The sequence below is a fragment of the Myodes glareolus genome, chromosome 6, assembly GCF_982192425.1.
Source record: "Myodes glareolus chromosome 6, mMyoGla1.1, whole genome shotgun sequence".
Taxonomy (NCBI): domain Eukaryota; kingdom Metazoa; phylum Chordata; class Mammalia; order Rodentia; family Cricetidae; genus Myodes; species Myodes glareolus.
Window position 1 is genome coordinate 2,587,130 of NC_142031.1, and position 26,856 is coordinate 2,613,985.

Below are 26,856 nucleotides of genomic sequence, written 5' to 3' on the forward strand. Positions count from 1 at the left end.
GGTGGGTCCTTCTGGGATTTTCCCCTGCTGACCAAGAGAGAGAGGGTCATTAGCATACCCAGAAATCCCCATATTGCTGAAGGGTCTGCCTCTGTGCTAAATGTGGACTGTCTTACTTCAGAGCTTCCATAGGGGAGGATAGGCATCAGGGTTCTAGTAGGTGTGAGGGTCTGTCCCCATGGATGGCCCAGGATGACTGTGGGTATCTGGTATATCATAGGTGGTTGTGAAGCGTGGGCATAGCAGCAACAGGATAGGGTGCGGGGATGGGGGAGAAAGTAGGGGTACAAAGACAGGATGCCCCCATTCTGTTTCGTTGATATGTTCTATGAGAAGTGACATCTGTGTCCCCACCTCTAGTTGAAAGATATAGAGAAGGGTGGGGGAGGAGAGTTGAGAGTTGTCCAAGATGAAGGCTGCCTTCAGCTTTCAAGGACAGTGACGGGGAAGAAGAGTTGGACAGCCAAACGTAGAAGTAGCATGTATCCAGGGCCATGGCGACGGGGGACAAGGAGCGGGTGTTTGGGAGAAGGACAGGGCTAATAGCAGAACATGTGGGGGCCAGACGGAAGGTTCAGAGGGCGGTAGCTTTTGCTTGGAAACTAAGACCAGCTATAGTGGGCAGGGTGAGGTAAGAGAAGAGTCAGCGGCTTCCGTTAGGGGACAGAGGACAGCCAGCGACTTGTGTTAGGTCACCAGCAAACCCGTTTTAGCTCAAGCCAAATTAGGATTGCCGAACGACTGGGGCAAGTCCCTGGGGGTCTCAGACATTGTGGGCTTGGGGCATTGGTTGGCTCATTTCGGTTGACAGAGCCCAGTACTCTATGTGAAGTGTACCGCTGACAGACCACATTAACTGTGTGACATCATGTCGATATACCATGGTGGGGGTGGTCTGATCACGGTTGGTTCCTCTGGGTTTTTTTTCCTGTTGACTGGAAGGGAGAAAACTCTGCCATACCCAAAGAGCCCAGTGTCTGTGTGGGCCTAATGGCCCTGCCAGGAATCTTCAGTCAGCATTGCTGGGCTCTCTCCGTGGAGGATCACTCAGTGGTGGCAAAGGAACCTTTAATCCCAGCACTCAGGAGACAGAGGCAGATGGATCTCTGTGAGTTCACCCCGGGCTACACGAGGGACTGAATCAGTCTAAAAGAGAAACAGAGCCAAGAGGTGGTGGCTCATGCCTTTAATCCCAGCACAAGGGAGGGGAGACAGGAAGTGATATGGCTGGGCAGAGAGAGGAATATAAGATGGCGGGGAGACAGGAGTTCGGGGTTCAGTCTGAGGACTTGTAGAGACAGGATATCCAATTCGGTCTGAGGATTTTGTAGAGGTAAGAACTCTCTAGTGGCTGGCTGCTCTGCTTCTCTGATCTTTCAGCTAATACCTGACTCTGGGATTTTATTATTAAGACCAATTAGATTTGTGCCACACTGGTTCACTGGTGTAGGCACTGCCAGGCCTAGAAGAGGTCCAGCTCAGCAAAGAGAGAAACCTATCCAAGGCTTTGAGGAGGTGGAGGCAGGACTAGGACGGGGCAGAGGCAACCCATACGCCAGGCATGCTTACAGGCTGTGACCTGGGTGCTTTCTGGACAGATGTGCACGATACCACTGTCTCTCAATTCAGAGCTTCTGACATGAAGCTCCTCTGGGGGCCCCTGGTGCTTTGGCCATCAGCGGGTACCATGGCCAAGTGTAATTCAGCCTGAAGTCTTCCCCTGAAGATCCTGGATCTTCTGTGGCTCCCATCACATCACAGGATGCATGTTCTCTCTAGAAAAACTCAAGTCTCCAACAAAATCTACAATTCCTAGGCCAGTGAGATGGCTCAAGGGTAAAGGCGCGTGCTGCCCATCCTGACCACTGGAGCTCTAGCTCTGGGACCTGCACAGCGGCAGGAGAAAACTGACTCTTGAAAGCTGACCTCTGACCTCTGAAGTGTGCACCTGAATGCACACACATGCACACGTACATACACACGCATACACACACATGCACGCACACACATGTACACACACATACGCATGCATGCACACACATACACACATACGCATGCATGCACACACATACACACACGTACACACACACAAACACACAAGACAGGCTATTGGGGAATGTGGATTTCATTGAGAGAATTTAACTTAGAGTTTTAGGGTTGACTTACTGGAGTGCAGGTCCTGACCTGCCCTCTCACCCTGAAGTCACACATACCTGCAGCCAGGGCCCCAGGAAGCCCCTTTGATTGACTCCTGTAGTGGCCGGCATCACACACTCCTGGTGGTGGCAGCAGAGGCTGGGACTGCAGTCTGGTGGGATGGAAAGGGAAAGCAAATCTGGCTTCCTGGCTGAACAGGGAGCTGGGCCAGAAGCCCTTGCTATCCCTCACCAAACCCTGGCCCCGAGGGTGCAGATATCCCAGAGGTCTCTCTCCCCCTCCCCTCTCTCTGCCTCTCTTTCCCTCATCCCTGCCCCCTCCCCTCTCTGAAGAGAGAGAGTATAAGATGATAACATAGTAAGGCTGGGTTATCAGCTGTGGGAATTTTGTAGAAAACAAGGGAAGGGAGACAAGGCTGGATGGTGTAGGTGGCCTCCCCAAGGCTGTGGTGGTCTCAGTCCAGACCTGGGTGCTGGGATGGAGCCTTCAAGGACACGGGCAAGAAGACAATGTCCCAGCTGAAGGAACAGTAGTGCAGAGCCAACCCGTGGCAGCTGACTCAAGCACACCCCATTAAGACTGGAGGAACCAGTGGGGGAGGGGGCAAGATGAGAGTGTGTGGTGGAGTGCTATGTGAATGGTGAGCAGGCCAAGGTTTGATCTTAGGCCCCTGGCCAGATGTGCCTTCTTCTGTGTGGATGCAGGAGGACCTGGCAGGCAGGAAGGGCATGAAGAAGAACACTCAGCAAGGAGTCTTGGGAAAATCTGCTGAACTCCTGGGAGTCTGGAGCCTGCAGATAGCCCCTTCCTAACCCCTGCTTCCCCCCCACACCCGGGCACTAGGCATCTGCCACTTCTTAGTCTCTCTCTGCTTGTCCTGGCCATGTGGGCACAAGGGATGAAGTGGAACCTATGTTTTCCCTGGCTTCCCCAGAGGGCTGACCATCTTCAGATACGTCGTTGCTGGAACTGGAGAAGCCAGCCGGCCTGGGTGGCAAGAGGTAGGGTGAGGTGTGGAAGGCAGAGGTACCCACACAGCACTCCTGGCATATCCTAGGCTGGGATACCCAGACCCCAGTTCCAGCCAAGGCTCTTGTTGCTGTCTTCCCAGGCTACATCCAAGACGAGTCCTGGAGGAGCATGTGTTTGGGGTCCTCCACCTGACAGGGAGTTTCAAAGTGCTTGTTCCTATCCTGAGTACTGGCCTTCAGTGGGTGGCAAGGGAACGTGGAGACCATCCAGGGCAAAATGATCACAGCATGACTGACATGTGTTCCAGATGCCGTCGTGGGTCTCTCATTTTAATTAACAACAACAAAAACCAGCGTGAGGCAGTGAAGTGACTCACGGGGCAAGGGTGCTTGTTGCCAAGTCTGATGACCTGCAAGGAGAGAACCCACCCCTGAAAGCTGTCCTCTGACCTCTGCCCTCACACCACGGTACACGTGTACACATATACCACACCACATGTGTATAAATAGGTAATGTGTAAGTAAATGTAATTACATAAAAATTTAAAGAATGCCCTGGAATTTTCCTAATACATAATTAGCATCTTATCTTCAAATATTGCTTTTGTAGACTAGGTCTCAGGTAGTTGAGGCTGACCTTGAACTGATGCCCCTGCCTCAAGCTCTTGATGACGGGGATTGCCTGTGTGCACCTCTGCTGGCTTCCAAACAGCATTTTGAAGCTTGACGCTCAGCAGCCTCCATTCATCTTTTGGTATGGCTGAGCTTCTGCTTGCTCCCAGCATATTTAACCCCCAGAAGAAACCTGGGACCATAAGCGTTTGCTTACCATTGCACTGCCTCAGGCTAGCACCTCCGACCTGCCTTTGGCTCCCGCTGTGAACTTCCTGTCCTGTACCTGTCGAAGCAACAGACTCAGACACATTGGGGGTTTGAATTGGCAACTTGTCCTCGATCACGGCCTCGGCCAAATGCCACCTACCGTGTGCTCGGGTCACATCGTGTCTGTCAGCTCTCCTGCTGATGTGTTCCTGACCCTCCACCCCACCTGGCTAAAGTAAGCAATGCTTCTCTGAAGGGACGCGGGCTTTGATGTCCGTTTACTGTGTGACAGGAGCCATGTCCTTTCCCTTTCTGAGCTTGGCATAGTCAGTGTCAAAGGGAGAAAAGGACTACATGATCCATAGGTCAGGACCCCAGAGCAAGGGTCTGAAGGTGTTGGCTTAGCCCAGCTGACCCATTCACGCCACACATTCCCCATCCACCAGCCTGGCCCCGCTGGCAAGCCTACCATGACCAATGGCTCCTCACCAGAAAGGACAAGCCCCCTTTCCCCCACCAAACTGGTGAAGGCAGGTTTCTTCTGACCCTCTCTGTTGGTTGGCCAATGCTGTGTCAAAACCTTCATAACTGTGGTAAATGGGAAGTGGGGAAAATTAATTCCTATTATTAAAGAAGAGTATAGATTAATTATTCATTCCTGAGCTGATTATAGCTGTGGAGCAAGGCGCTTAATGTCTCAGAGCCTGTCTTCTGAAGAGGACGAGGCTGTGGCAGGTGTAGGGCGCTTATCCGGTGCCGTCCTCCCTTCCTGGGTGAGCCTCCACCCTCAGGTTTTTCTTTGCCTATGCTCTGCTGGGCCGCTGTAATGGCTCTTCCAGCTTGTGATACTTCTTTGGGGACCGATGGCCTGGCCTGTACCATCTCTAGAGTGTGCCACAAACCTCTATGAGCCGCTGCCTGCCTGGGGTCAGACAAAAGTGACAGATCTGCCCTGCCAGCCCTGGGCAAGTCTGGGCCTGTCGGCTTGGCAGTGTAGGGCTGGGCCAGACTGACTCCCAGGGCTCAGAAGGCTGCCCCAGGGAGCCGTTCCTCAGCTGGGATAGGGGCAGCAGCGGGCAGGTGGACTGGGGTTTCCCTGCCCCACCCTCTTCCTGGGTGGAGTCTCCATGTGGGAGGCTGTGCTAAGGAAATAGTGGGGAGAGAGCTAGTGGGTTCTAGCTGGGGTCACAGTAATCCCGCTCCCCTTTATCTCCTTGAGGAGGAGACCACCCACAGGTGAAAACTCCAGGACAGTCTCAGGGCCTTAACTTTAGACTCTGTCAAGTTTTCTTATCTGTGGGTCTAGGGAGAACCCCTTCCCTCTTGAGTTTCACAGCAGCCTGCATAGCTATGCATGCCAGACCTGGCTCCAGCAGGGGGCACTCTACCCATGCTCTTACTAAGAGGAACTGATGACGCCTGAGCTGTCTCCAAGTCCCGGGCACCTGGGACAACCTTCCCCCACCAAACACACAACCAAGACCTGGCTTGACCTAACCCTGGCCATACCTGTCGACTCAGAACACGGTGATGGCAGCCTTGGCTTATTCTTGCTCAAACTGACCCAAGACCCTGAAGACTAAATTCACTCACTCCACAGCGTCTACAAAAAAGGTGCCCTTGTTACCCGTTTTTTCCCGGAGACTACTTCCTGTCTGGAACCCTTCCCACCCCAACAGGATCTAGCAATGAGTATCAAAAGCCAAATTTGCCTCTGTCTCACTTCCTGGGCCAGAGGATGGACTGCTTGAAGGGGAAGAGAAGGAGAGGGGGCAGGAGAAGAGAGTGAGGAGGAAGAGGAGGGCACAGTGGTGGTGCATGGGCAGAGAGCTTGGCAGCTGCTCTGGGGTCTCCCCGACACGGTCACAGCCTTGCTCACTTCACTCACCTGGTACTGAGAAGGCAGAGGATGGGGCTCCCCGGATGTTCACGTTGTCCTCCTTCTCCCTCCAGAATGAGCCGCAGCGTGGGAGAGATGACCCAGTCCGCCTCTTCCTCCCCTGGCGAGGGAGCTACCTTCGAGCATCTGTGGAGTTCCCTGTGAGTATGGAGACCCCTTCAACCATTGGGCCTGCTTGACCTTGGCTGGCTTGGAGCAGGTTGGAAGAGGGGTCTGCCAGGGTAGCAGCTGCCCTAGGCCGTGGCCTGGGTATATAACCAACAGTTATGGTCTGTCCTCTGGCCAGTGCTCTAGGTCTGTCCAGGGCACAGAGATCATGTATGCGAAACGATTTCATCCCAGTACTGCCAGGTCTGAGGGGCAAGCCAAGGGCTGGTGGGGACGGTGGGGATGGTGGGGACGGGAGCATGAAAGCTTCAGAAGGTGGAGGATGTACGATCAATCTCTTGGGACACATAAATGCTGCCAGGAGCCATGGGGTAGCCTGGCATCCTGAACCAGGGGAACTCAGGGGATGCTGGACCAGATACTAACAGCCTATTTCCCTCCCCACAATGCAGGGAGCCAGACAGCACCTACTTCGACCTTCCCCAACCCAGCAGGGGGAATAGCGAGTCAGTGGGCAGCGAGGAGACCAGCATGGATGTCTTCCACCTGCCAGGCATGGTGAGTGGGGCAGTCCTTGCTGAAGACTGGACATTGGTAATAAGCGGGGTCGGCTTTCCTCAGGAGCCAGGCATAACGAGGAAGCCAGGGCTTTGGATGGCCCACCTTGTGTTAGTCAGGACCCTTCAAATTATAAAGAAGTAAATATATTTAAGTTATAAATGATAAGTTATCGGATTATAAAGAAGTAGGACAAGCTTGTCTTATGTCAACCCCTAGGTAGGAGTGGATTCCAGCATGATTGGCTCCAGTGGTGGGAAGAGCTGCGGGCATGACTGGACCCAGGGGGTTCCCAGCTGCCTCTTTCACCTCTTTCTTTCTTTAGTTTTTCCTGAGATGCCTTTGTTTTCAGTTGGCTTCGCCCCTCAGAGAGAAGGGAGTTGGGATTCTCTAATATCTCAAGGCCCTGTGGAGAGGGCACATCTCTTTTTCCATTGCCCAGAAAGCCATGTTGGTCTGAGCAGACACGTTGCTGACTGTCTCTGAGCTATTCCTATCTTTCATGTCCCCTTATCTACTGTGGACCAGGTCAGGATGGAGGGCAGTGAGCTAAGCGCTCTATATGAGACGGGGACAGTGTGGTCAATGGGAACAGTCTCTTTCCTGGACCAGGAGGGGTGCCAGGCTGCCAGCTCCTACCGGGAACTCTTGTCTAGAAGGCGGAAGACAAGCCACAGTAGTTAGTGCAGTTCTGTCCCTGCCCCACTCCCCGGCTGCCGCTGCGATGCCCTGATGATGCCGGGAGCTGGAGGGAGGTGGCTGGTGCGTGCAAGCAGGGGCTTGTGACGACCTCTGGTCCCGAGGAAGCCCCTTGAGGCCTTCTCTCCTCAACCTCCCCCACTGGACCACCAGAGTGCTGGGAGCCCATCAGACATGGAGGCTGGGAAGGTGTCAGGCGGGGTCTCGTTGGAGGAACCCTGCAAGCATATGAAGGAAGAACAAAACCCAGGCCAAGTTGGCACATGTCAGCTGCAGAGGCACCAGAGAGCTGAGCAGGTCTCCAGGACAGCCTTTCTCCCACTAGCCCCTGAGGGCCCACGTGCCAGAGGGTCAGGGACTGGAGAGGCTGGGAAAGTATGAGGCTAAGCCCCCTATATTGGAAGGGGAAATCTGGTCACCTTGGGCATCAGTGAACAAGAGACCCATAGAGCTGTCAGAATGAATGCACAGCAAGGCTGAAGAGGCAGGCGACATCTCCTTGTGGTCCCAACCCCCTCTGTAGAGGGTGGAGCACGGGTCAGGGCCCACTGGTCCCCGTAGAACTAAGAGAAGACTGAGTCCTACAGCGGCAGCCCCGGTGGGCAGGGGTCTTTCAGGTGTTGGCCTGGTGATGTCCACGTCTCTGAGCTCTGCCTTTCCAGCCCTGGTCTCTGCCTGCTCAGGAGACTGTCTCAGAGTTCACCCTCTTTCAACACCTTTGAGTGTCCGTGTGGCAGGTGTAGAAACCAAGGCAGATGCTGCAGCAGGGGTATCCTGGGGTTTAGGAACAGAAGACAGCCGTGCAGTATGGCAAAAGCATAGTCCCCACCCTGCCTGCTACCCCTTAGTGACAAGATCCTGACCCTTGTCGTCTACGATATTGGTGTCTTCCAGTCTAGAGAGACAGGAAATGGCTACCAGGTTCCAGGGAGGGGGGACCTTATACAAGAACTTTAAAGATGCCTTCCTTGGCAATGCTGGAAGCTGCCTCCCCCGGCCCAAGCTGCCCAGTCCATGCCCGAGAGGACAGAATTCTCAGAGACCCCACTGACCAACCTGGGTGGGGGTCTTGGACTGAAGGTGTAAACAGGGAACAGTCCCAAGCCCCTAAAGCTAGGGATATGGTACCCACCCCTAGCCCTAAGGATGCCCAATGTAAACATGTTGGCAGGGTACTCATGAGACCTCACCTGCTGGGGCATGCTGCTCCCAGCGGGGGTAACTCGGGTGGGGCACTACGCCTCCACAAACAAGGGGCCCGCTTCGTCAGGTAGCAACATGCCTTGCAGTAAAGCCATGGATGAAATTCCTGGGTGCACAGCTCAGCTCCTGGAAGTGGGAATTCCCTGGAGCCAGGACTTCCTGGCCTCCTTCTTCAGGCTCCATCTGACCCTTATACCCAGTCCTCTCAAGAGACAGCTACGGACCCACCAGCTCCCTGTATGTTTCAAAACTCCCAGCCACTCTGATGGCAAAAGATCAGGACTCAGATAGAAGCCACATCTATGGCCATCTGGCTGCAGCGCTCCAGAATCATTGGCAGGAAGACGGCCTTGCCACCCCCCAGGCAGAGGGCTGCAGGAGGCTGCAGGGAACTGCAGGGGGCGATAGATGTTTCATACCTGAAATGAGGTGGTTGAAGTTTGAGTTCACACATGACCCGGCTGATTGCAGCTTATCAGGATTGCAAAGCTTAGGGAAGAAAGGGACAGCTTGACACGGCAGGACGCACGCTCCCAGAGCAAGGCGAGGTGGACGGTGCTGGGATTCGCAGCTACCAACTGAGTCCATGGGGCAGAGGTGGCTAAGGAAATAACAGGTTGGGGTGCAGCTGTGTCGGGGTGGCTTGGGGACCTGCAAGATCCCTTGTTGTTGCAGGGTGGGGCTCTAAGGAAGCAGAAGTCAGGGCTTAGAGTACAGAGCATGTACTCCCTGTCTGGGGAAGGCACAGACAGAGGAGGGTAGCCTGCCGAGGCCCACACTCCCACGTGTTAGCTGAATGGGTACTCTTACATGTGTAGTGTGTAGCCCAGGAGTTGAGGTTAATGGCTCACATTCGGGGGCTCGGAAGTATGACGGACATCAGAGAGAGGAGTTGATCACACTCACACAGAGAGGCGGGTGCACGTGCTGTGGACTCACATGTGGGTTCCGTGTGTTGTTTCTTTCAAACAAGACACCAGCACAAAGTAAGGCCCCAGCCTCACACCCCACAGTCTGCAGCAGCTTCTAAAGTGCTGGGTGGCTTTTAAGAGAATGACTGAGTATGTATGATCTTAGAGCCCAGGGGGACTGGGAAGTACAGAGAGGAAATGGTGCTGAGACAGCCGGGGTACCTGGGCCCATTCAACCCTGAGACTGGATGGGAGCTCCCAAATGTTAGCCCCACCCCTGGGAACTCTAGCCCACCCTCTGGCTGGGTCCAGCACAAGGAATACTATCCAGCTTTGCTCTCAGGTCAGCGAGTAGTTCTGGAATCTGAGGTACCGAGGCGCCCAGCAACCCCACCTCCTGTGTCCTCAGGGACCCTCACCCATCCCCACAGGAAGCTCCCCCAGTGCTGCCTGGTGCCTAGTTGTTTCTATGTGCTGGACATCCCCACCCAAATGCCAGGATAGTCTGGCAAAGGTGGTCTGGTTTAAACCAGTATAGTTCTTAAACAAACGGGGCATCTCTTCAATGCTTTATGCTGTGACGAAGGGACCTCAGGTGGGAGATTGCCTTCTGTCACATGGGAGGTCTTGAACAGGTCTACCAGCTACAGCGAACCCTCAAAACCACACGATACCCTTCACCCCACCTTCATGACTGGCAGAAACCGGTACCGTCGGTGAGTTCAAGTTCTCACATGCCTCTGAGTCTCCGTGTCCTTGCTTGTGAAGTTGGTGTGATGGAAGGGAGTGGAACAGAAGGGATGCGGGGGGTGTGCAGGATCCTGAGTAGTACCAGGGGACGCTGGGAACCAGTGCGCCTGCGGGGGTGTGCAGGATCCTGAGTAGTCCCAGTGGACGCTGGGAACCAGTGCGCCTGCTTGGCCTTGTGTGGAGGGAGGGGCTTGACATCTGACCACGTTCTTGTCTTACTCGAGGAGACTGTTGTGGGGTTAAAGAAAATGGGGTAAACAGGAACAGCTGGGCCCCTGGTGGGTTGTGGAAGAGCCCCAGGCTTGGTGAGGGAAGCCATGAGCCCCTGTGGCCTTAGTTTCCTGTGACCATGTAGACAATGTAGCAGAATCTAGAAGGTTGTGGTGGGTAGGGGGAAGTCGAGGTCCCTAAGACTAAATATACTGGGTTCCTAGCCCACCCTGACCTTCTAAGCTGGGAAGACCACAAGGTCTTTTAGTCTTCTGGGTCTCAGTGGCCCCATTTGTAAAATGAGGAGATGGACAGTTAGAAATCTCTAGGGTTTGGGGGCAACAGGTGCGCTTTCTCCCATGGGGAGTGATGGGGACGGCAAGGATGGGGTCCTATGTTTCCCAGACTGTTTCCTTGAAGGTCCTGAACAGTTTGCCATACAGAGGCACTGGGTCCTTGAGCTGGTTTTCCCCTTGTTCAAGTCGACCTTTGCGTATGCAGCTCCTTCCCCTGGCAGTGGTCTTTAGTTCCAGCTGCCCTCGAAGATTCCAGGACCAAGCTTTAAAACAGGCCCTGGTCACTGGGTGTTGTGGCCCATGCCTAAAATCCCAGCTCTTGGTTAACCCATGGAGGGGGATCTCAAGTTTGAGGCCAGCCTGATCTACCTAGGGAGACCCTGTCTCAAAAATGAAGTGACCCCTGTCCAACAAGAAGAGAACTCAGAGCAGCCTCTCCCAGGTACTGGGTAGGGTGAACTGGGGGATGGGGCCCATCCCAAAGGCTGGGGGTGGGAATGACTGTTCCAGCCTATCCTAGGGTGCCCAGGAGGGTTGAGATGCTTTGGATGTGGCCGTGTGTGTGTGTGTGTGTGTGTGTGTGTGTGTGTGTGTGTGTGTGTCGGAGAGTCCCAGATCACTGAGGCTCCCACCACACAGTCTTGGAAGATTGAAGGAAGGGCAAAGTCCCCATCATGAACACCAACTGCGTGCCAAGAGACTGTAGAAGTTTGGCTTTGAGGGCAGGAACCCCAATTCTCACCCCATAAACATGATAAACGTTGTGAGATCAGCCCCTTCACTCTGATCCCTTAGTCTCCGTGAGCCATATGAAGATGGGCACCGAGAGCCAGAGACCCTCCAGATCTTAGGGTACAGAAAGCATATAGAGGGGAGTGTGGTTCCACAAAGGAAGAGGGAGAGAGGCAGGGGCCCCGGGTGTGGCTGCGGGATCGCCCTCCTTTCTTCCCCTCTCCACATCCTCCTCCAGGCCTGCACCTCCACTAGAGGCACCCCCTTCCCGCGGTTTCTGGCGCCTTTCTCTGCAACAGCTATTGTGAGCAGGTGGGCCCCAGAGGGTCGGGGTGGCGCTGCAGCTGGAGAGGGCAGAAGCCTCTGTGCCGATCTCCCTGTGGCCTGTAGGGGGTTGATCTGGGGAGTAAATGCCTTGAGACCCCAAGGGGTATCCAAAGAAGTCTTCCTGACTTTGAGGAGGGGATGTCTCTCCTGACCGAGAAAAGGACACACGTGGGCCATTGTGGGCATCTTTGGGGCAGGTAGGGCAGGAAGGATATAGATTCCTTTGCAAGAAGAAGGAAGTGAGAGGAAGGATGGGACTAAGCTGACAGGGACCGGGTTCAGTATAGTTCAGTTGGACACCCCAAGCCTACCCACCACCCCTAGTGGTTTCTGGCCACCCTTACCTTGACAGACTTTGATGGTAAGAGTCTTAGGTGTACAGCACTGAACTCAACCAATCCTCAACTCCTCTCCCCCACGCCAGGGTCCAGGGGAAGAGAAACAAAGCCAACAGCAGGGCTGAGGTCCCCTGCCACTGCCTGGGGGTACCTGAGGATCCCTGCTACTATCTGGGGATACCTGAGGTCCCCTGCCACTACTTGAGGGAACCTGAGTACTCCTGCCACTACCTGGGGGTACCTAGGAGTACCTGGGGGTATCTGAGGATCCCTGCCACTACCTAGGGGCATCAGAGGACCCCTGCCACTGCCCGGAGGTACCTGCAGACCCCACTGCTGCCTGGGGGTACCTGAGGATCCCACCATTACCTGGGAGTACCTGAGGACCCTTGCCCCTGCATGGGGATACCTGAAGCTCCCTGCTACCACCTGGGGGCACCTGAGGTCCTCTGTCACTACCCGGGGATACCTGAGGACCCCTGACACTACCTGGGGGTACCCGAGGATCCCTGCTATTACCTGGGGTTACCTGGGGTTCCCTGCCACTACCCAGGGGTACCTGAGGCAGACAGACAGACCACCCAGAAGGAGCCAGGAGCCAGGCTGGAGCAGAGGCTGCAGTGGAGAAGAGAGCTCAGAGATGGACACGCCTTCCCTCATGGGGCTACTAGGCTCTCAGGTCAGGTCCCTTGCCTGGAAATGTGGACATGAGCGCCAATTCTCGCCTTCATTTTTCTCCTTTGCGTATTTGCAAGACCAACATGACACTTGATTGACGAGGACTCAGAGCTGCCGAGGGGCACAGTTCCCTAAACCCCATTCTGAAAACTGAGGGCCATCTTTTCAGGGCTCTCTGGAGCAGCCAGGCCACACCTACTGGGGTGGGAGTCTGCAAACCTGTCCCTTAGCCCCCATGGAGGGAAACTGCAGCTGCCCCCCGCAGAACTTCTTACTATGAACCCCAGTTTGAGCAGTGTTTCTCAAAAGATTGCCTCCCACAAAATTTGACTTAACAAACTCATTTTACTGTTCACAACTGACTTAGGAGCAGTTTGTGGCTCTAGCCACAACCAAGCCAGGGTAGGGTAGGGTTCTGTATGACGTAGGGTACCTCCGCTGCTTCTGTGGGTTCCTAAACTCTGAGTTAGTGCTCTGGCTACAGTCCCCACCCTCTGCCCAAACCCAGCTCCTCCCAACTCTCTGGAGAGGCAGAAGGTGGTTTGGAATTTGGCAAGAAAGGGCTAGAAGGGCTAAGTCTCCGTGCCATCTCTGCATCTTCTTGAACATCTTTAAACTTTCAATGTGGGGCTCACACTGTTGTGTTTTAGGGGGCCTGGAAATCCAGGGCCAATGTCTACTTCCGCAGGACACACATCTGTTGTAGACAAGGTGGGTTCAGGTATCTACACCAAAGGTGACTTCGTGGTTTGAAATAAACCTGAGACTTAGATGCCCCCAGACAAAGAGCAGTGGTGACCGCCGTACAGCCACCACTGGGCAGATACTGGTGTGGAGCCCCTGACTCTGTAAGGTCTGTAGTGGTTGAGATGCATTCTAAAGGGGTCCCTCAGGAACTCTCTTCAGCGGGGTGGCCATGTCCCTGCTTCATGGGCTTAGTTAGAGCCAGGACAAAATACTATCTATAATGCAATGCTATGGGTTCTTTGACTCCACCCACCAGGTGGGATTTTGACCACTTACTTGATCCTGTGCCCGGCTCTCCACAGGTGCCCTGGCACAAGCATGCTGGTGTATCTTTCCTCTATTCGGGCCTTGGAGTGGTCCCTAGGGGCCCATAGTTCTCTGAGAGGAGACAGGTCCTCTCACCTGGGTCGCCAAGGCTGGCAGCACCATCTGTTTCTTCAGGGTGGCCGAGCCCTGGCTACCAAGGTCTCCAAGGCCAGGGCTGACCGCTCATGCTTTCGAGCAGCCGATGCTTATAGGTGACAGTCGCAGCCCCCGGAGCCTTCACTGGGGGGCAGGTAGGAAGGAGCCCGGTGGGAATGGATGGTCTCTGAGCCAGTCAGTGACCCCGCATCCCCATCGGCTCCCCCTATGCAGCCTCCTTGGTGCGGTCCAACATATCTCCGGGCAAGCTGAGGCCTGCCCTTTGTTGATGAATAGTCATGAGGAAGAAAGGGGTGGGCCCCGGTTTGTTGTTGGATGCAGCCAGTTGACAGAAATAAGGGAGATAGGCAGGGTGAGAATGCCAGCCCACAGCCCACACGCTCCTGAGCATCCTTGGCTTCTACTTTCATAGCCAGACAGCCTCAGCCCCTCCTCAGTCCACCCCACCGGGAAGCCACCAATCTGCCCCTACCCCACCGAGCCACCCAGACCCATGCCTCGTCCCGCGGCACACCAGCTCCTCAGCGTGTGCAGACCCCCACAAGTCTACCATGCTTTACGTCGGTGACCCCATGAGACACCTTGCCACGGTAGGTGTGCTGTGCCCGGTCTACTTGGAGACCTGGTGCCATGCGTCTCTGGGGCTTGGCAGGGTCTGTCACGGTTGGGGTTCAGAGAGAGACATTCTCTCACCTGTCTCCCTGGCCAAGTGCCTGCTACCAGGTGGGGTGATCAGTGGCGTTGGGAAGGCTGGAGGCAGATCCTGGGCTGGAGGGTGGATGGCTCTAGTTCTCTTCAAACAGAGGTGGCTCTTGAGGACCAGCAGTTTCTGGCAGGCAGTGAGTGGGAAGCTGGAGGGAGGCTCTGCTGGTGTCTGATGGGGTGGCTGAGTTACTGCCCTGTGAGTTGGGTGTTCCCAACAGTTTTTGAGGCTGGTGGCTCTGGCCCTGCTCAGGGTCCCCGGGCTATCCTGTGCTGCCCACTCAGCTGCCCAGGAACTTATGCAGAGGTCGTCTTTGCTTTGGGCTTTAGCGTGAAGCTGCCCCGCCCTGCCAAGAGCATCCTCACCTGGGACTTTGTTCACTTGACAGCGCAGATGGGGTATTTCTCAGAACCGTGGGCTCTTCCCAATGTGGGTGTGAACTCCAAGGCACAGATGGGTAGCAGGCTGGACCTAAGGCTTCCTGTTGCTCTTCTCATTCAGGTACAGGTAGCCCCAGCAGAAGAGCAGAAGGCAGAAGGGGCCACAGCCTGTGCTTGGCCTGAGCCCAAGGGACTTGGGCTCATTTCCAGACTTGCCAGGTCCCTGGGGTCAAGCAGACACCAGGCTGCTAATTGAGCAGATGGAGGTCTTGGTGCAGCTGCCCCACATGGGGCTATTTTTCCATTAGGGAAGCAGGCAGAGTAGGGGCCATGAACACATACACTGCAGAGACCCTACAAAGAATTGTGGAAGATGACAGAGTCCAGATGTGCCCAGGATAGGAGCCATGAGTACAGAGCCACAGAAGTCTTTGTGAAAGACCAGAGATCTTTGGAGAACTGCAGCTCCTAGAAGAATGAGCAGTATGTGTGTGTGTGTGTGTGTGTGTGTGTGTGCACATGCGTGTGTGTGTGTGGTGTGCGAGGTATGTGCACGTGTGTGTATGTGTGTGTGGTATGTGCATGTGTGTTGTGTGTGTGGTGTGTGCATGTGTGTGTGCTTGTGCATGCGTACGTGTGTGTGTGCATGCATGTGTATGTGTGGTGTGTGCATGTGAGTGTGGTGTATGTGTATGTGTGTGGTGTGTGTGTGTGTGCGTGCATGCGTGCATGTGTGTGTGTATGTGTGTGTGTGTGCATGCGTGCATGTGCGTGTATGTGTTGTGTGTGTGTTCATGCATGCACATATGTTGGGGGCATACTGGCATAGCTCAAGGGATAGCAACTCCATCCTTCCTCCTACCTTCCTCCTACCTTGAAATCCAAGGAGGGATGTCCTCCTTCCTCTGTCTGTCCTCTCCCACATCCTCATCGATTCTTTTGTCCGCCAGTGTGTCATTGTCAGATATCAGCTACCCGGGTAGCCTTTAACTCCCATACCCAGTTCTGGGCTGTATAGTTTACTGACCTCTGTGGTATCTGGCTGCCATGTCTGGAATCTAAGGGAACTCCTAACTGGCTAATCTAAAAGTCAGAGGGCAGGGGTACTGTGCTGTTTTTTCCTCTAATGGAACAGGCACCACCCATGGGAAAGACTGAGCGCAGATTGAATCATGGTTCTTCGTGACTGCCCTTCCTGGGGCAAATAGGAGGCAGAGATCCACTGTCAGGGCTGCACAGAGACCCGCTTCCGAGATAGTCAGTGACTCCCACCCGGCAACTGCTGCCCTAGGTCCCAGAACCAGTAATGGCTACCATGTCACGCTGTTATTCTGTGTTATTATGTTGTTGTGGTGGGGTGTGTATGTGTGTTTATATGTGATCTTGTAGTTTTGAGACAATCTCTCTCTTGCAACTGGGGCATACTGAATAGGCTAGATTGGGTTGTCTGTCTGTCTCTGCTTCCTGATACTAGAATTACAAGCACACACCACCACGTCTGGCCCATATCGTGGTGCTGGGGATGGAACTCAGGTCTTCATTCCTTTGTGGCATGCACATCATTGACTGAGCCATCTCCCCAGCCACGTGTCCTCTCTTTGTGGACCATGGATGCTGTGGTTTTTGTTGCATTAGCACGGCCATCATCTGCCCCTTCTGCATTCGGCCCAATGCAGCAGTGCAGCCCAGGATTTGCTGGGGCTCCAAGCTTCTGCTGGGAGCCGGGCTGAGCCATCAGTCTAACTGGGTGGGTGGGTGAGTCGGTTTCCTTATTTCTTCGTGACCTTGTCCCAGTGAATGAGAGGATGTGTAGTAGAGAGTAGCCTTTGGCTCGGAATGTATTAAAGTTAACGTGAACCGCGGACCCATTGGTGCGTCTTTCCCACCCATCTGTCTTTGTTGCCCCTGCCTGGAGGAAGCAGCCACTTGGGAGTCCACAGGCTAGCCTTGTCTTTGGAGAAGTAGCTGACTTTCAGGATGCTGTCTGATCCAGGAATGGGTTTTCTGATTAGTGCACCCCATCGTGATTTGGGGTTCAGTGTATGGGTTCAAACTTTATCTCTGGTGTCTCCCCCCAGCTATGACTTTAGGGGAGCATGAGGCCACATGCTGAGGCACGGTTTTGTTCTCTGTAAGCAGGGTGGTACTAACTCTGCAGAGATGAGCTGTGAGGTCCCAGTGACAGCGTCTGGCCATGGCTGTGCCAGCATCAGTTGAGTTACAGAGAGGCCGAGTGCAAGAGCTGGACGTGAGCTCATCCTCCTGCTGCTTCCTATGCCGTTGGCTCTGCCTCTCTCCCACCCTCCTTTCTCTCTCCAAGGAATAAAGAGTTTCTAGCCAAGTGATGCCCCACAGCTGGACTCCAACCTTGAATGCAGTGCAGGATGGCCTGCATGCAGGGAGCCCATTTACAGTGTAGGAAGAAGTCGAGGGCCATTGGAACTGGGCCTGCTAGATGGGATGAGATGAACAGGAACATATAATGACTAGGACTGTCTTCTGACACCCCAAACTCTTAGCCTCTTCCTCAGTTTCCAGTTCTCCTGCACACACACATACACACACACACACACACACACACACAGAGAGAGACAGAGAGAGAGAGAGACAGAGAGACAGACAGAGAGAGCGCTTCAGTCGCCCCCAAGATACAGGCAAGTGTGAATGCCTTGGTTCTTCCATGTTTGCTGTGTGTTGTATGATTGGAGAACCTGGCTGTTCTCCCTTCTAGCACAGCACATGCCAGCAAATAGTGGTGTGTGAATGTGTGTGTGTGTGTGGTAACAGGGAAGCGCATGTGTGGCCCAGGTCTGGAGTCCACCCCATGCCTGGAGCAGGCTTCCCTGTGCTCCTGCAGGGAGCCCAAGGGATGATCTCAAGTGGGAAAAGATAGCTATGCAACAAGAAAGGACTGGAGAGCAGAGGGGTGGAGCTGGCTTTAGGTTCTAGAAAGGCACGGTGCAATGCTGGGCAGTGACCAGAGGAGGGCAAAGCTGAGACTGGGAAGAAGGGACGTGGTCCAGGTGGGGTGGGGTGTGTGAGGGTGACCTCAAGGGCTTTCCACCGTAAAGGGGAAATGCTGCAGGGGCCTCAGAAGGGAGAACCAAGCATTGTTCTGTGATGTGCAGAGTTTGGGTGCTTCGCAATTGAATGGTAGAGATAGAGTGGCTGGCCGGTAGGATCTGAAGACCAAGCGTGGAGTGCCTGAAGCAACTAAAGGAAGGAGGAAGCAGGATCTGCCCTTCTGGTGGCAGGAACAGGGCATCCGTGGAGGTGGTCAGGTGTGAGACCTGTGGAGGACCAAGACAGGACCAGAGGACAAGGCCACAGCCGCCTTAGGAGCCCTGTAGCAGTGGTCAGAAAGTGTAGGGTTCTGTGTAGGAGGCTCAAAGACTGTGGGCACACAGATGGGGAGGCCATGCGGACAGGATGGTGTGGACATGGACATGCACATGGATGGGGGAGGCCATGTGGACACCCAGGTGTGGGCGTCGGGTGGGCAGGATGCTGTGGAGATGAACATGAGTGTTATTTAAGTCATTAAGTTTATTTATTATTTAAGTTATTAAGTTATTTAAGGGGGAGCCGTGTGGAGAGAGGGGAAAGCAGTTCTGGGAAAGACAGACATTTTAAGGAGAAGCCTGGGAGTCAGAGAGGGGGCATTGTGGTGGCCTGGAAGAAGAGGCTGCACTATGGGGCTGTGAAAGGGACCAGAGTCAACCTGGGGGGAGGAGGGTGACCCCAGGGAGGATAGAACTGAAGGAGGATTGGATGAGAGGGAGGCACACCCAGTGGAGCCTGATCCAGGGAGGTCATCCTGGATCTGTGTTATCTCTGCCTCCCCACTTTCTGTGTTCCCTCCTGGTTCCCAGGGAGCCAGATGATGGGATATCCACACATGAAGCCAAACTGAGCTCCGGCGTCCCACCTGGGCAACATCATTTCAGCCGTGAGACGCCTTCTACTCCCTTGACCCAGACCCAAACCCTAGCGCTATCCCTGACTCCCCTTCAAACACCTTTTCTTTACTGCTACCCTGTGTCCAAAGGCCACAGTGTTGCCTACCCAATGCTCAGACGTGCTCAGAACCACTTAGACATGCCCAGAACCACTTAGACGTGCACAGGACCACGTAGACATGAGCAGGACCACGTAGACGTGCACAGAATCACTTAGACGTGCTCAGAACCACTTAGACGTGCACAGAACCACTTAGACGTGCACAGGACCACGTAGACGTGCACAGAACCACTTAGACGTGCTCAGAACCACTTAGACGTGCTCAGAACCACTTAGACATGCTCAGAACCACTTAGACGTGCACAGAACCACTTAGACGTGCACAGGACCACTTAGACGTGCACAGGATGACTTAGACGTGCACAGGACCATGTAGACGTGCTCAGAACCACTTAGACGTGCACAGAACCACTTAGACGTGCACAGGACCACTTAGACGTGCACAGGACGACTTAGACGTGCACAAGACCATGTAGATGTGCACAGAACCACTTAGACGTGCTCAGAACCACTTAGACGTGCACAGAACCACGTAGACGTGCACAGAACCACTTAGACGTGCTCAGAACCACTTAGACGTGCTCAGAACCACTTAGACGTGCTCAGAACCACTTAGACGTGCACAGAACCACTTAGACGTGCACAGGACCACTTAGACGTGCACAGGACCACTTAGACGTGCACAGGACCATGTAGACGTGCACAGAACCACTTAGACGTGCTCAGAACCACTTCGACGTGCACAGAACCACGTAGACGTGCACAGAACCACGTAGACGTGCTCAGAACCACTTAGACGTGCTCAGAACCACTTAGACGTGCTCAGAACCACTTAGACGTGCACAGAACCACTTAGACGTGCACAGAACCACTTAGACGTGCACAGGACCACCGCCCTTCCTCCCGTCAGAGGTCCTCGGAGACCTCGTCTATAACCCTTTCTTCTGAGCCCAGTCATGAGCCCCAACCTCTCCTGCTGCGTCCATCACCCAAGTACTTGTTCTCGGCCCTCCCTCCGGCCAGGGTCCTTTCCCTGCCACTCCGCCTAGGACTACACCAGATCCCACAAGATTGGGGGAGGGGGGCAAAGGACTGCTTCCTACAGACTAGAAACCACAGCAGCCCAGGCCTTTCCCAGAGTCCCAACCTACCAGGACACCTGTTTCTGCCTCTTCTCTGGGCACCCTTGTTTCCTGGAAGCCCTGAGCTTGTTTGCTGATTGGCCAGAAGGTTCATCACTATACTCCCAGGGGAGAGCTCAGGATGCTCTGCCAAGAGATGGCATGAACAAAGCAGGGTCAGGGGGTGCCCGGCGTGTGTGGGCAGCATCTGTCCTTAGCTTTCATGGCCCATCTCCCAGCTTACACTGGGCTGTCTTCTCACTCTTGGGTCCCAAGACAGTGTCACAGTCCCACATCTCTTGGGCCCACATTACCTTTGTTGTGATCCTAACTTCTAGGGTCAGCTGCTCGTTCTTTGTTCCATGCAGACCTAAAATCTAGGAAAAAACTGGGGGATCCTGACTGACTGGCTCCAGGTGTCCTCAGTTGGCTCCATGAACAAGACAGACAGAAGGACAGCAAGAGGAATGCATGGACATGGATGCTGAGTGCCCGAGTACAAGAATGTGCCCAGGGAGAGGAGCTGGCAGAGGCATGCCCCCCACATCTTTCTCTGAACACCACCTCCCCTGTGCTATCGGAGTACACTCAGATGGTTTGAAATTTTCTGTGAATCACTGCTGCTTGTATAGTGCCCAGAGACCCTCAGGAACGTTCTGCTCTACGATACCCAGGGTTCAGGCTACGCTGGGTGGAGGGGTGGCCCAGGCTTCACAGTGGGTCTTGCAGACGCACGCCTGGCAGCTGAGTGGAGCTTCTGGGGGCACGTTTCCCGGGTGTGAGGTGTGGAAAGTTCCACATGGCCCTGGCATGGGACCGGGCAAGGCTCTGCCTCAGCGGGCAAAAGGAGGGTGCTGTATGCATACCTCCAGGGAGGCCGCCGTTCCCCCCATGCACAAGTCGTGTCTTGTTGACATTTCCATCCGTTTAATCACAGGCTCAGGGAGACTGTGGGAAACACCATCAGGATGGAGGTCTCCAGAGAGCACACGGGCGGGAGGGATGGCTGTCTCCACAGGGCCAGGCTTCTGTCAGTCACTAACCCCGGGCAAGCTGAACCCAGGCTCAGACATGCCTATGGGAGAAGACTGGGGCTCCTGAAGCCTGCTTACCCTTAGAAGAGTCCACACAGCTTCGGCTGGTGTTCTAGAAATGAGAGGACCCAGTCTCCCCATCCCTCACAGCAGAATGAGCATGACACTAGCCCCAGGGAGAAGGAAAGAGGTCCAGGAGTGAGGAGGTTCCTGCAAAAGCAGATGTGGTCACGGGGGCCATGGCACCCATACCTGTGCTGGATGGGTAAATGCTATTTGATTCCTACCCAGAGTAAGGGAGCAAGTGCCCAGGGGCTAGGCCTTGCGTTGGGGAAGTGGCATTGGATTATGAAGTACTAGTGGCAGCACATAGGAGCCTGAGGGACCACAGCATATGGGGCCTGGCAGCTAGCTCCTTTCTCCAGTTCCCATTCCAGCTACTTCTGTGAGAAATCCAGGGTGGGCCACAACTGCCCTGTCATCACAACACGGGATGCACAGAGGCTGGGGCGATTTTCAGAGAGAAAGGAGGAGGAAGGTAGGAAGGAAAGGATGGGGGAACAAAAGAAAAGACAGACCAAAAGGGGGAAGAAGGGAGCAAGCCAAGGAAGAAAAGAAGGGAGAAAAGAGAGGAAGGAAAGGAGGGAAGAAAGGAAGGAGAAAGTGGTGGAGAGAGGGAGGAAGGGAAGGAGGAAGGGAAGAAGGGAGAGAAGGAAGGAAGGAGGAAGCTATGGAGAGAGGGAGGAAGAGTGGAGGGGAGCAGGAAGGAAGGGAGACCTAGACAAAGGTCCTCTTCCACTGAGGTCACAGTGGACTTGGGTGGGGTTGTGCTCCAGGCTCTCCAGGTGTCCTGTGTGGTCCTGAAGCCATGTTCCCCTCCGTGCATATAAAAACCTCGGGGAACTTTGAACTTGAGGCTGCCACTGCCGTCTCCTGCTGGGTACTTGGGTCCCTGGCATTATCCCTGTGAGCCTGGCTGAGAAGAGGAAGTGGCCAGACAAGGTGGACCTATCAGAGCAGCTGTGGACTCAGCATGAAGCTGGAAGGAAGGAAGGAAGGAAGGAAGGAAGGAAGGAAGGAAGGAAGGAAGGAAGGAAGGAAAAGAAGGAAGGAAGGAAGGAAAAGAAGGAAGGAAGGACAAAGGAAGTTTCCTTCCGCAAAAGGCATACTGAATCCAGGGTACAGAAATGCTTAGGTGCCAGGCATGCTGATCCAGGGTACAGAGATACGTGGGTGTCCCTGGAAGGCAAACAAGCCCTTGGCTGGTGACTATGGATCAGGAACCGATTGGTCACTTTGGTGCGTGGACTTTGGTTCTTTGTGTCTGTGGAGATTTGGAGACTTCAGTGTGGGATCCTTGGAAGCACACTGGCAGCAGAGTCTGGTGCCTTTGCCCCTCTGAGACGGCAGAGTATGGAGGGAGCCTCATCAGGATACAACACTCTTGCGGCACCACATGCCATCACGGGTTCCCATTTCTCTGTGTGTATTGAGGCAGAGTGGTTGTATGAAGATCTTGGGTTCTGTGTGAAGCTGGGGAGACAGGAGACAGCACGGCCTTCGATGTGCCTGGAATGTTGGGGCAGCTGAAGAGTACACAGGAGCTTCTTGCAGGCAGGGCACCTTGGCAGGCTGGTCTTCTGGAGAGGAGATGGACAATGAAGTTAGCCTGCACCCCTGGGCCTTTGCATTTAAGTTTGACATCCAGTGCACGCAACAGGCAGGTTTTTCTGTTATTATTTTCATTAGGGGAAAAAAAATCAACTTTCTGGAGAATGTTGCATGTCGTGTGGAAGTATGTGCCTTTTGTTGCGAAGAACTGGGTGCAGCCCGTCCACCTCCGTGGTCCATCTTGGTGTTCTGGGCTATGACAAAGGCTGTCGTGGTTGATGATGTCAGAAGGGACTATGTAAGGAAGGTAACCTGCCCCCAGCCTTTGAAAAGACGCTCGTTTTCCGTCTATGTATAAGAACCGATTGATGGAGATTGTTCGTGGGTTTGAAACAGTTAAGATGGGAGTCGTTAAGGTAAAAGCACAGTATCCAAGTTTAACATGTGAGGGCAGGAAGCCGAGAGCAGGAAGGCGAGAGCTTCCTTGTCTGGTAGGACAGGTGACTGGTGGGGGAAGAAAGGGATACATGGGGGAGGCCCTGCCCTCACTCCAGCATTGAGCAGGAAGAGCCTGCCCCCCTCCTCCACCCCGGGCGCTGTCTGTGGCCAACGGACCATCATGTGGACATTTCCTCCAGAGGCTCCTGAGGTCCAAGGAGTAGAACTCTTTGACTGTGTTTAGGTCTCCGTGGGTATCTCAGGTTCTGAACATCTCTTTCCAGGCCAGGTGTTAGCATGACCGGTACATGTCCAAGAATGAGACCCCAGCTGGGGACGGCAAGTCTATCCCACATGGAGCTTCATGGCTCTGCTCGGCCTTTGGTACCAGCCTTGCTTCTTGTGGGTAGACAGCCTCTGTCCCTTCCTCCCTGGGCCCTGTGCCAGTATGTTAGGGTGGGAATGTGCCAGCGCAAGGCGTTGGAGCTCCTGGATTCCGGTGTCCTGATGCTTGAACCAGGGTTATTCCTCTCAAATAGCCATAGGGTTTTGGTTTCCAGGCCCCACCCTCACAACTGTGCTACGAGTTATGAATAGACTTAATTCCCACTATGCAAAAGAGAAAACAGAGGTCCAGGGTTGTGGAGCCTTATCCTACCTCTCTCCAGCTCCTGCTGTCCCCTACGCCCTGGGGCACAGTTCTCACCCTGGAACCACACCATCAACCAGGAGAGAGTGTTGAAGGGTTAGACTGGCGTTATCTCCTTATCTCTCTGCTCAGAGCAGACACGAAACTCAGCTGCCTTTAGCAGGAGCTTGGGGAGCTAGAGGCCTAGTTTTGGGTGTCCTGTGCTCCATGACCCTCTGCTATAGGGCAAGGTCACCAGCATGCTGTCACCCCAGGGCATGAAGAGACTACCAGGAGACAAGGTGTTAGAACTGAATTGAAGTCTGAGCCCAAGGAAAGAGGACAGAGGCACTGATGGCCCTGCTTCCGGCAGGGGTGCCTGGGAGGCCTCCTGCAGATCTATATGCAGGGGTCAAGAAGAGACCCCTAAGAGTGAGGGAGTGGGAGACTCTTTGGAGAAAGCCTGGCCTTCTCTGTAGAGGGCAAGGTTCACAGGGGTCCCATCTGCCTGAGCCCAGGACAGTGTAGAAGGTGGGGCTCACAGGCCCCCATCTGCCTGAGCCCAGTACAGGTCTTACCCTCAAGTGTCCTGGGGGTTTGCTGGATGATTTCAGTACACTGGACAAAGTCTAGTATGTGACACAGAGACCTGGGGGTAGGCTGTGTTCTCCTCAAACCCCATCCCCCATCAGAGCTATTGTCCCCTGATGTTGGGGTTTCCCGTGGAGACTGGCCCACTAGTGGCCTGGACACTGGAGGAAAGGCCACCCGCTGGCTCCGTGACTCCTCCATTCCTCAAGGCCTCCTCAGGTCACGCCCAAGCACCCCACATGCACATGTAGGCACATGTGGGCCGCCGCAGGCTGGGCATGTCCTAATTAGCCCACTATCTTGGAGTTCTCATTGAAAGGAAAACAAACCAAAAAAGTTCGGGTTTTGCCCAGGTTCTTCCCTGAGGCCAAGTGGGCCTTGTCTGGGCTTCCGGTGGTGGGGGCTCTGGGCCTGGGGGACCCCTGGGCTTCTGTGTGGACCTGCTTAGACCTCTCTGACAAGCTCCTCATTTCAGCAGCCTATCTGGAGACAGGAGTAGGGGGCCTGACTGAGCCTCACAGCCTGGCACTGAGAAAACAGGAATGGGTCCTTCCTCAGAACCTCAGAGGAAGGAGGGAGCGCTATGGAGATCTCCTACACTTTGCAATCAGTGGGGTCCTTGCCGTCTTTGGGACGCATGATAGACACCAAGACTGTGAGCAAGTGGATGGTGTCCCTAGAAATGCAAGAAAAGAGCAGACAGGGGAGGGCCAGCATTCACTAGACAAGGGGATAGGTTGGTCTATTGGCCGGCCAGTCCAGTGTCCCCAAAGCAGGTCTTCAGGGACCTGCTTCTGTGAGAGGGCCTCAGGATCGCCGTGCCAGCCAGGTTCTGCACTCCAGTGCTGAGAACCTGAGTGCTGGAAGCGCCCGGTTCCTCCTGCAGAACGCTCCCCCACAGATGCTATCGCTGTTCCTTTTGGTTCAATTACTAAGTCCTTGGCACCCACCTCCAATCACGGAAGAATGCAGACAAGTTAAAATATGAACCCTACTGCCATGGGCCTGTACTCTGCTTCTGAGCAAGAGAGGTAGGGCTCTCTGCCCATCAGGGATGGGACAGGAATTGGGCACAGAGAGGCTGCTACTGCCCACTGCCGCTGTCATGACCTCCCTTCCCAAAGCCCTTCGCTGGGGAGACATTGAAGGCTGCAGGAAGGAGGTGAACCTACCATCCCATCCTGGATCTGAAACGTAACAGGGAGATGCCCTCCCCGAGGTCCAGGGATCCCCTGGAAGACAGGAAACGTGAGGTAGAACCGTGGCTCTATCCTCATTCCTAGACAGCCACACCAGAGAGAGCTGCCTTCCTGACCATCGCTCAGACATGGGAAGCCATCGCCGGCCTTGCCGTCACATTCCTTCATTCATTCTCTCATTCATTCCCTCCTCTGCTACTTTGTGTGCACAGAAAAATGCCTCAAGCAACTGCTCTGAAATGCACACCTCTCAGGGAACACAGTGGGTGGGATCCTGCGTCTGTGGGCTGCTCTGTGGCGACAGCATCCTCCGTCTGCGTCTATGTGACTCTCAGTGTTTATGACACCTATCCTGTCTGTGGGCTCCTTTGTGTCTGTGGGACCCTGTGTCTGCTGAATCATCTGTCTGTGTGTTCTTCTGTGTCTGTGGGGTTGTTTACGTCGGTTAAAGCCCATGTCTGTGGGGACCCATGTCTGTGGGGTCCCGTGTCTGTGTGGACCCGTGTCTGTAGGTTGTACATCCTCAAATTCTAATGAGTAGGAATCAAAAAAAATATTTGGAAAAATCGCATTTATACTGAGCATGTACAGACATGACTCTCTTCATCCCTTAAACGGGGCAGTCTAATGGCTACACGGCAGATACCACGTGTTCGGTTTTGTGAGTCAGCCAGGGGGATGTGTGTAGGCTCCATGCAAGTGCTATACCGTTGTCTGTAAAGGGCTTTATGTTAAAGGCATCCATAGGGTTCCTGGGCCTGATGGCTCACGAGCGCTGTGGGACACATGCACAATGTGAACCACGTATGGAATTCTGGACTTCAATAACTACATTCCCACGGTGAAATGAGGGCCAGATCTGTGGCTCGGGGGGTGGAGTGTTTGCCTGCATGAAGTCTAGGTTCAGACCCCAGGACTGCAACATAAAACAGATGAAAGGAATTGGTAAATGCAACCGACAGTTACTCCTGACAACTTAGGGTCATCTCAGTGTGTGACCATGGAGCTAGGAGTAAGGTGTTTGGCCTTCTTTCTCTGGCATAGAGTCCTTGCAGTTGGGATACTTTCCTTCATGTGCTTAAACACTTTGTAGCCATTGGTCCAACTCATGGGAAGGTGTGGGTCCTCACACGCTCACAGTTCAGTAGGGAGCATAGGAGTGACACCTTCCTGTGGAAGGCATTAGGACTGGACAAAGGTCAGAGTGCCCGGATGTTCCAGCTGCTGTAGCCAGGGCTAGCCCCTCTGAGCTCAGCAGAGTCTATGGCAAGACCAAGGTAGAGGCTTCCGCTGGGAGGTAG

The 26,856-nt window shown here is 54.3% G+C and overlaps 1 protein-coding gene across 1 annotated transcript in view; it reads left to right on the top strand.

Moving 5' to 3' along the window:
* Window positions 1-5,899: 5,899 nt before the first annotated feature.
* Window positions 5,900-26,856, top strand: part of Tp73 (tumor protein p73) — a 45,629-nt gene continuing 24,672 nt past the window's right edge. Inside the window, exons 1-2 of the mRNA XM_048416321.3 lie at window positions 5,900-5,990; window positions 6,411-6,516. Coding sequence (XP_048272278.1) covers window positions 5,905-5,990; window positions 6,411-6,516 — 192 coding nt within the window. The 5' untranslated portion in view covers window positions 5,900-5,904. The remainder of the gene's footprint in view (window positions 5,991-6,410; window positions 6,517-26,856) is intronic.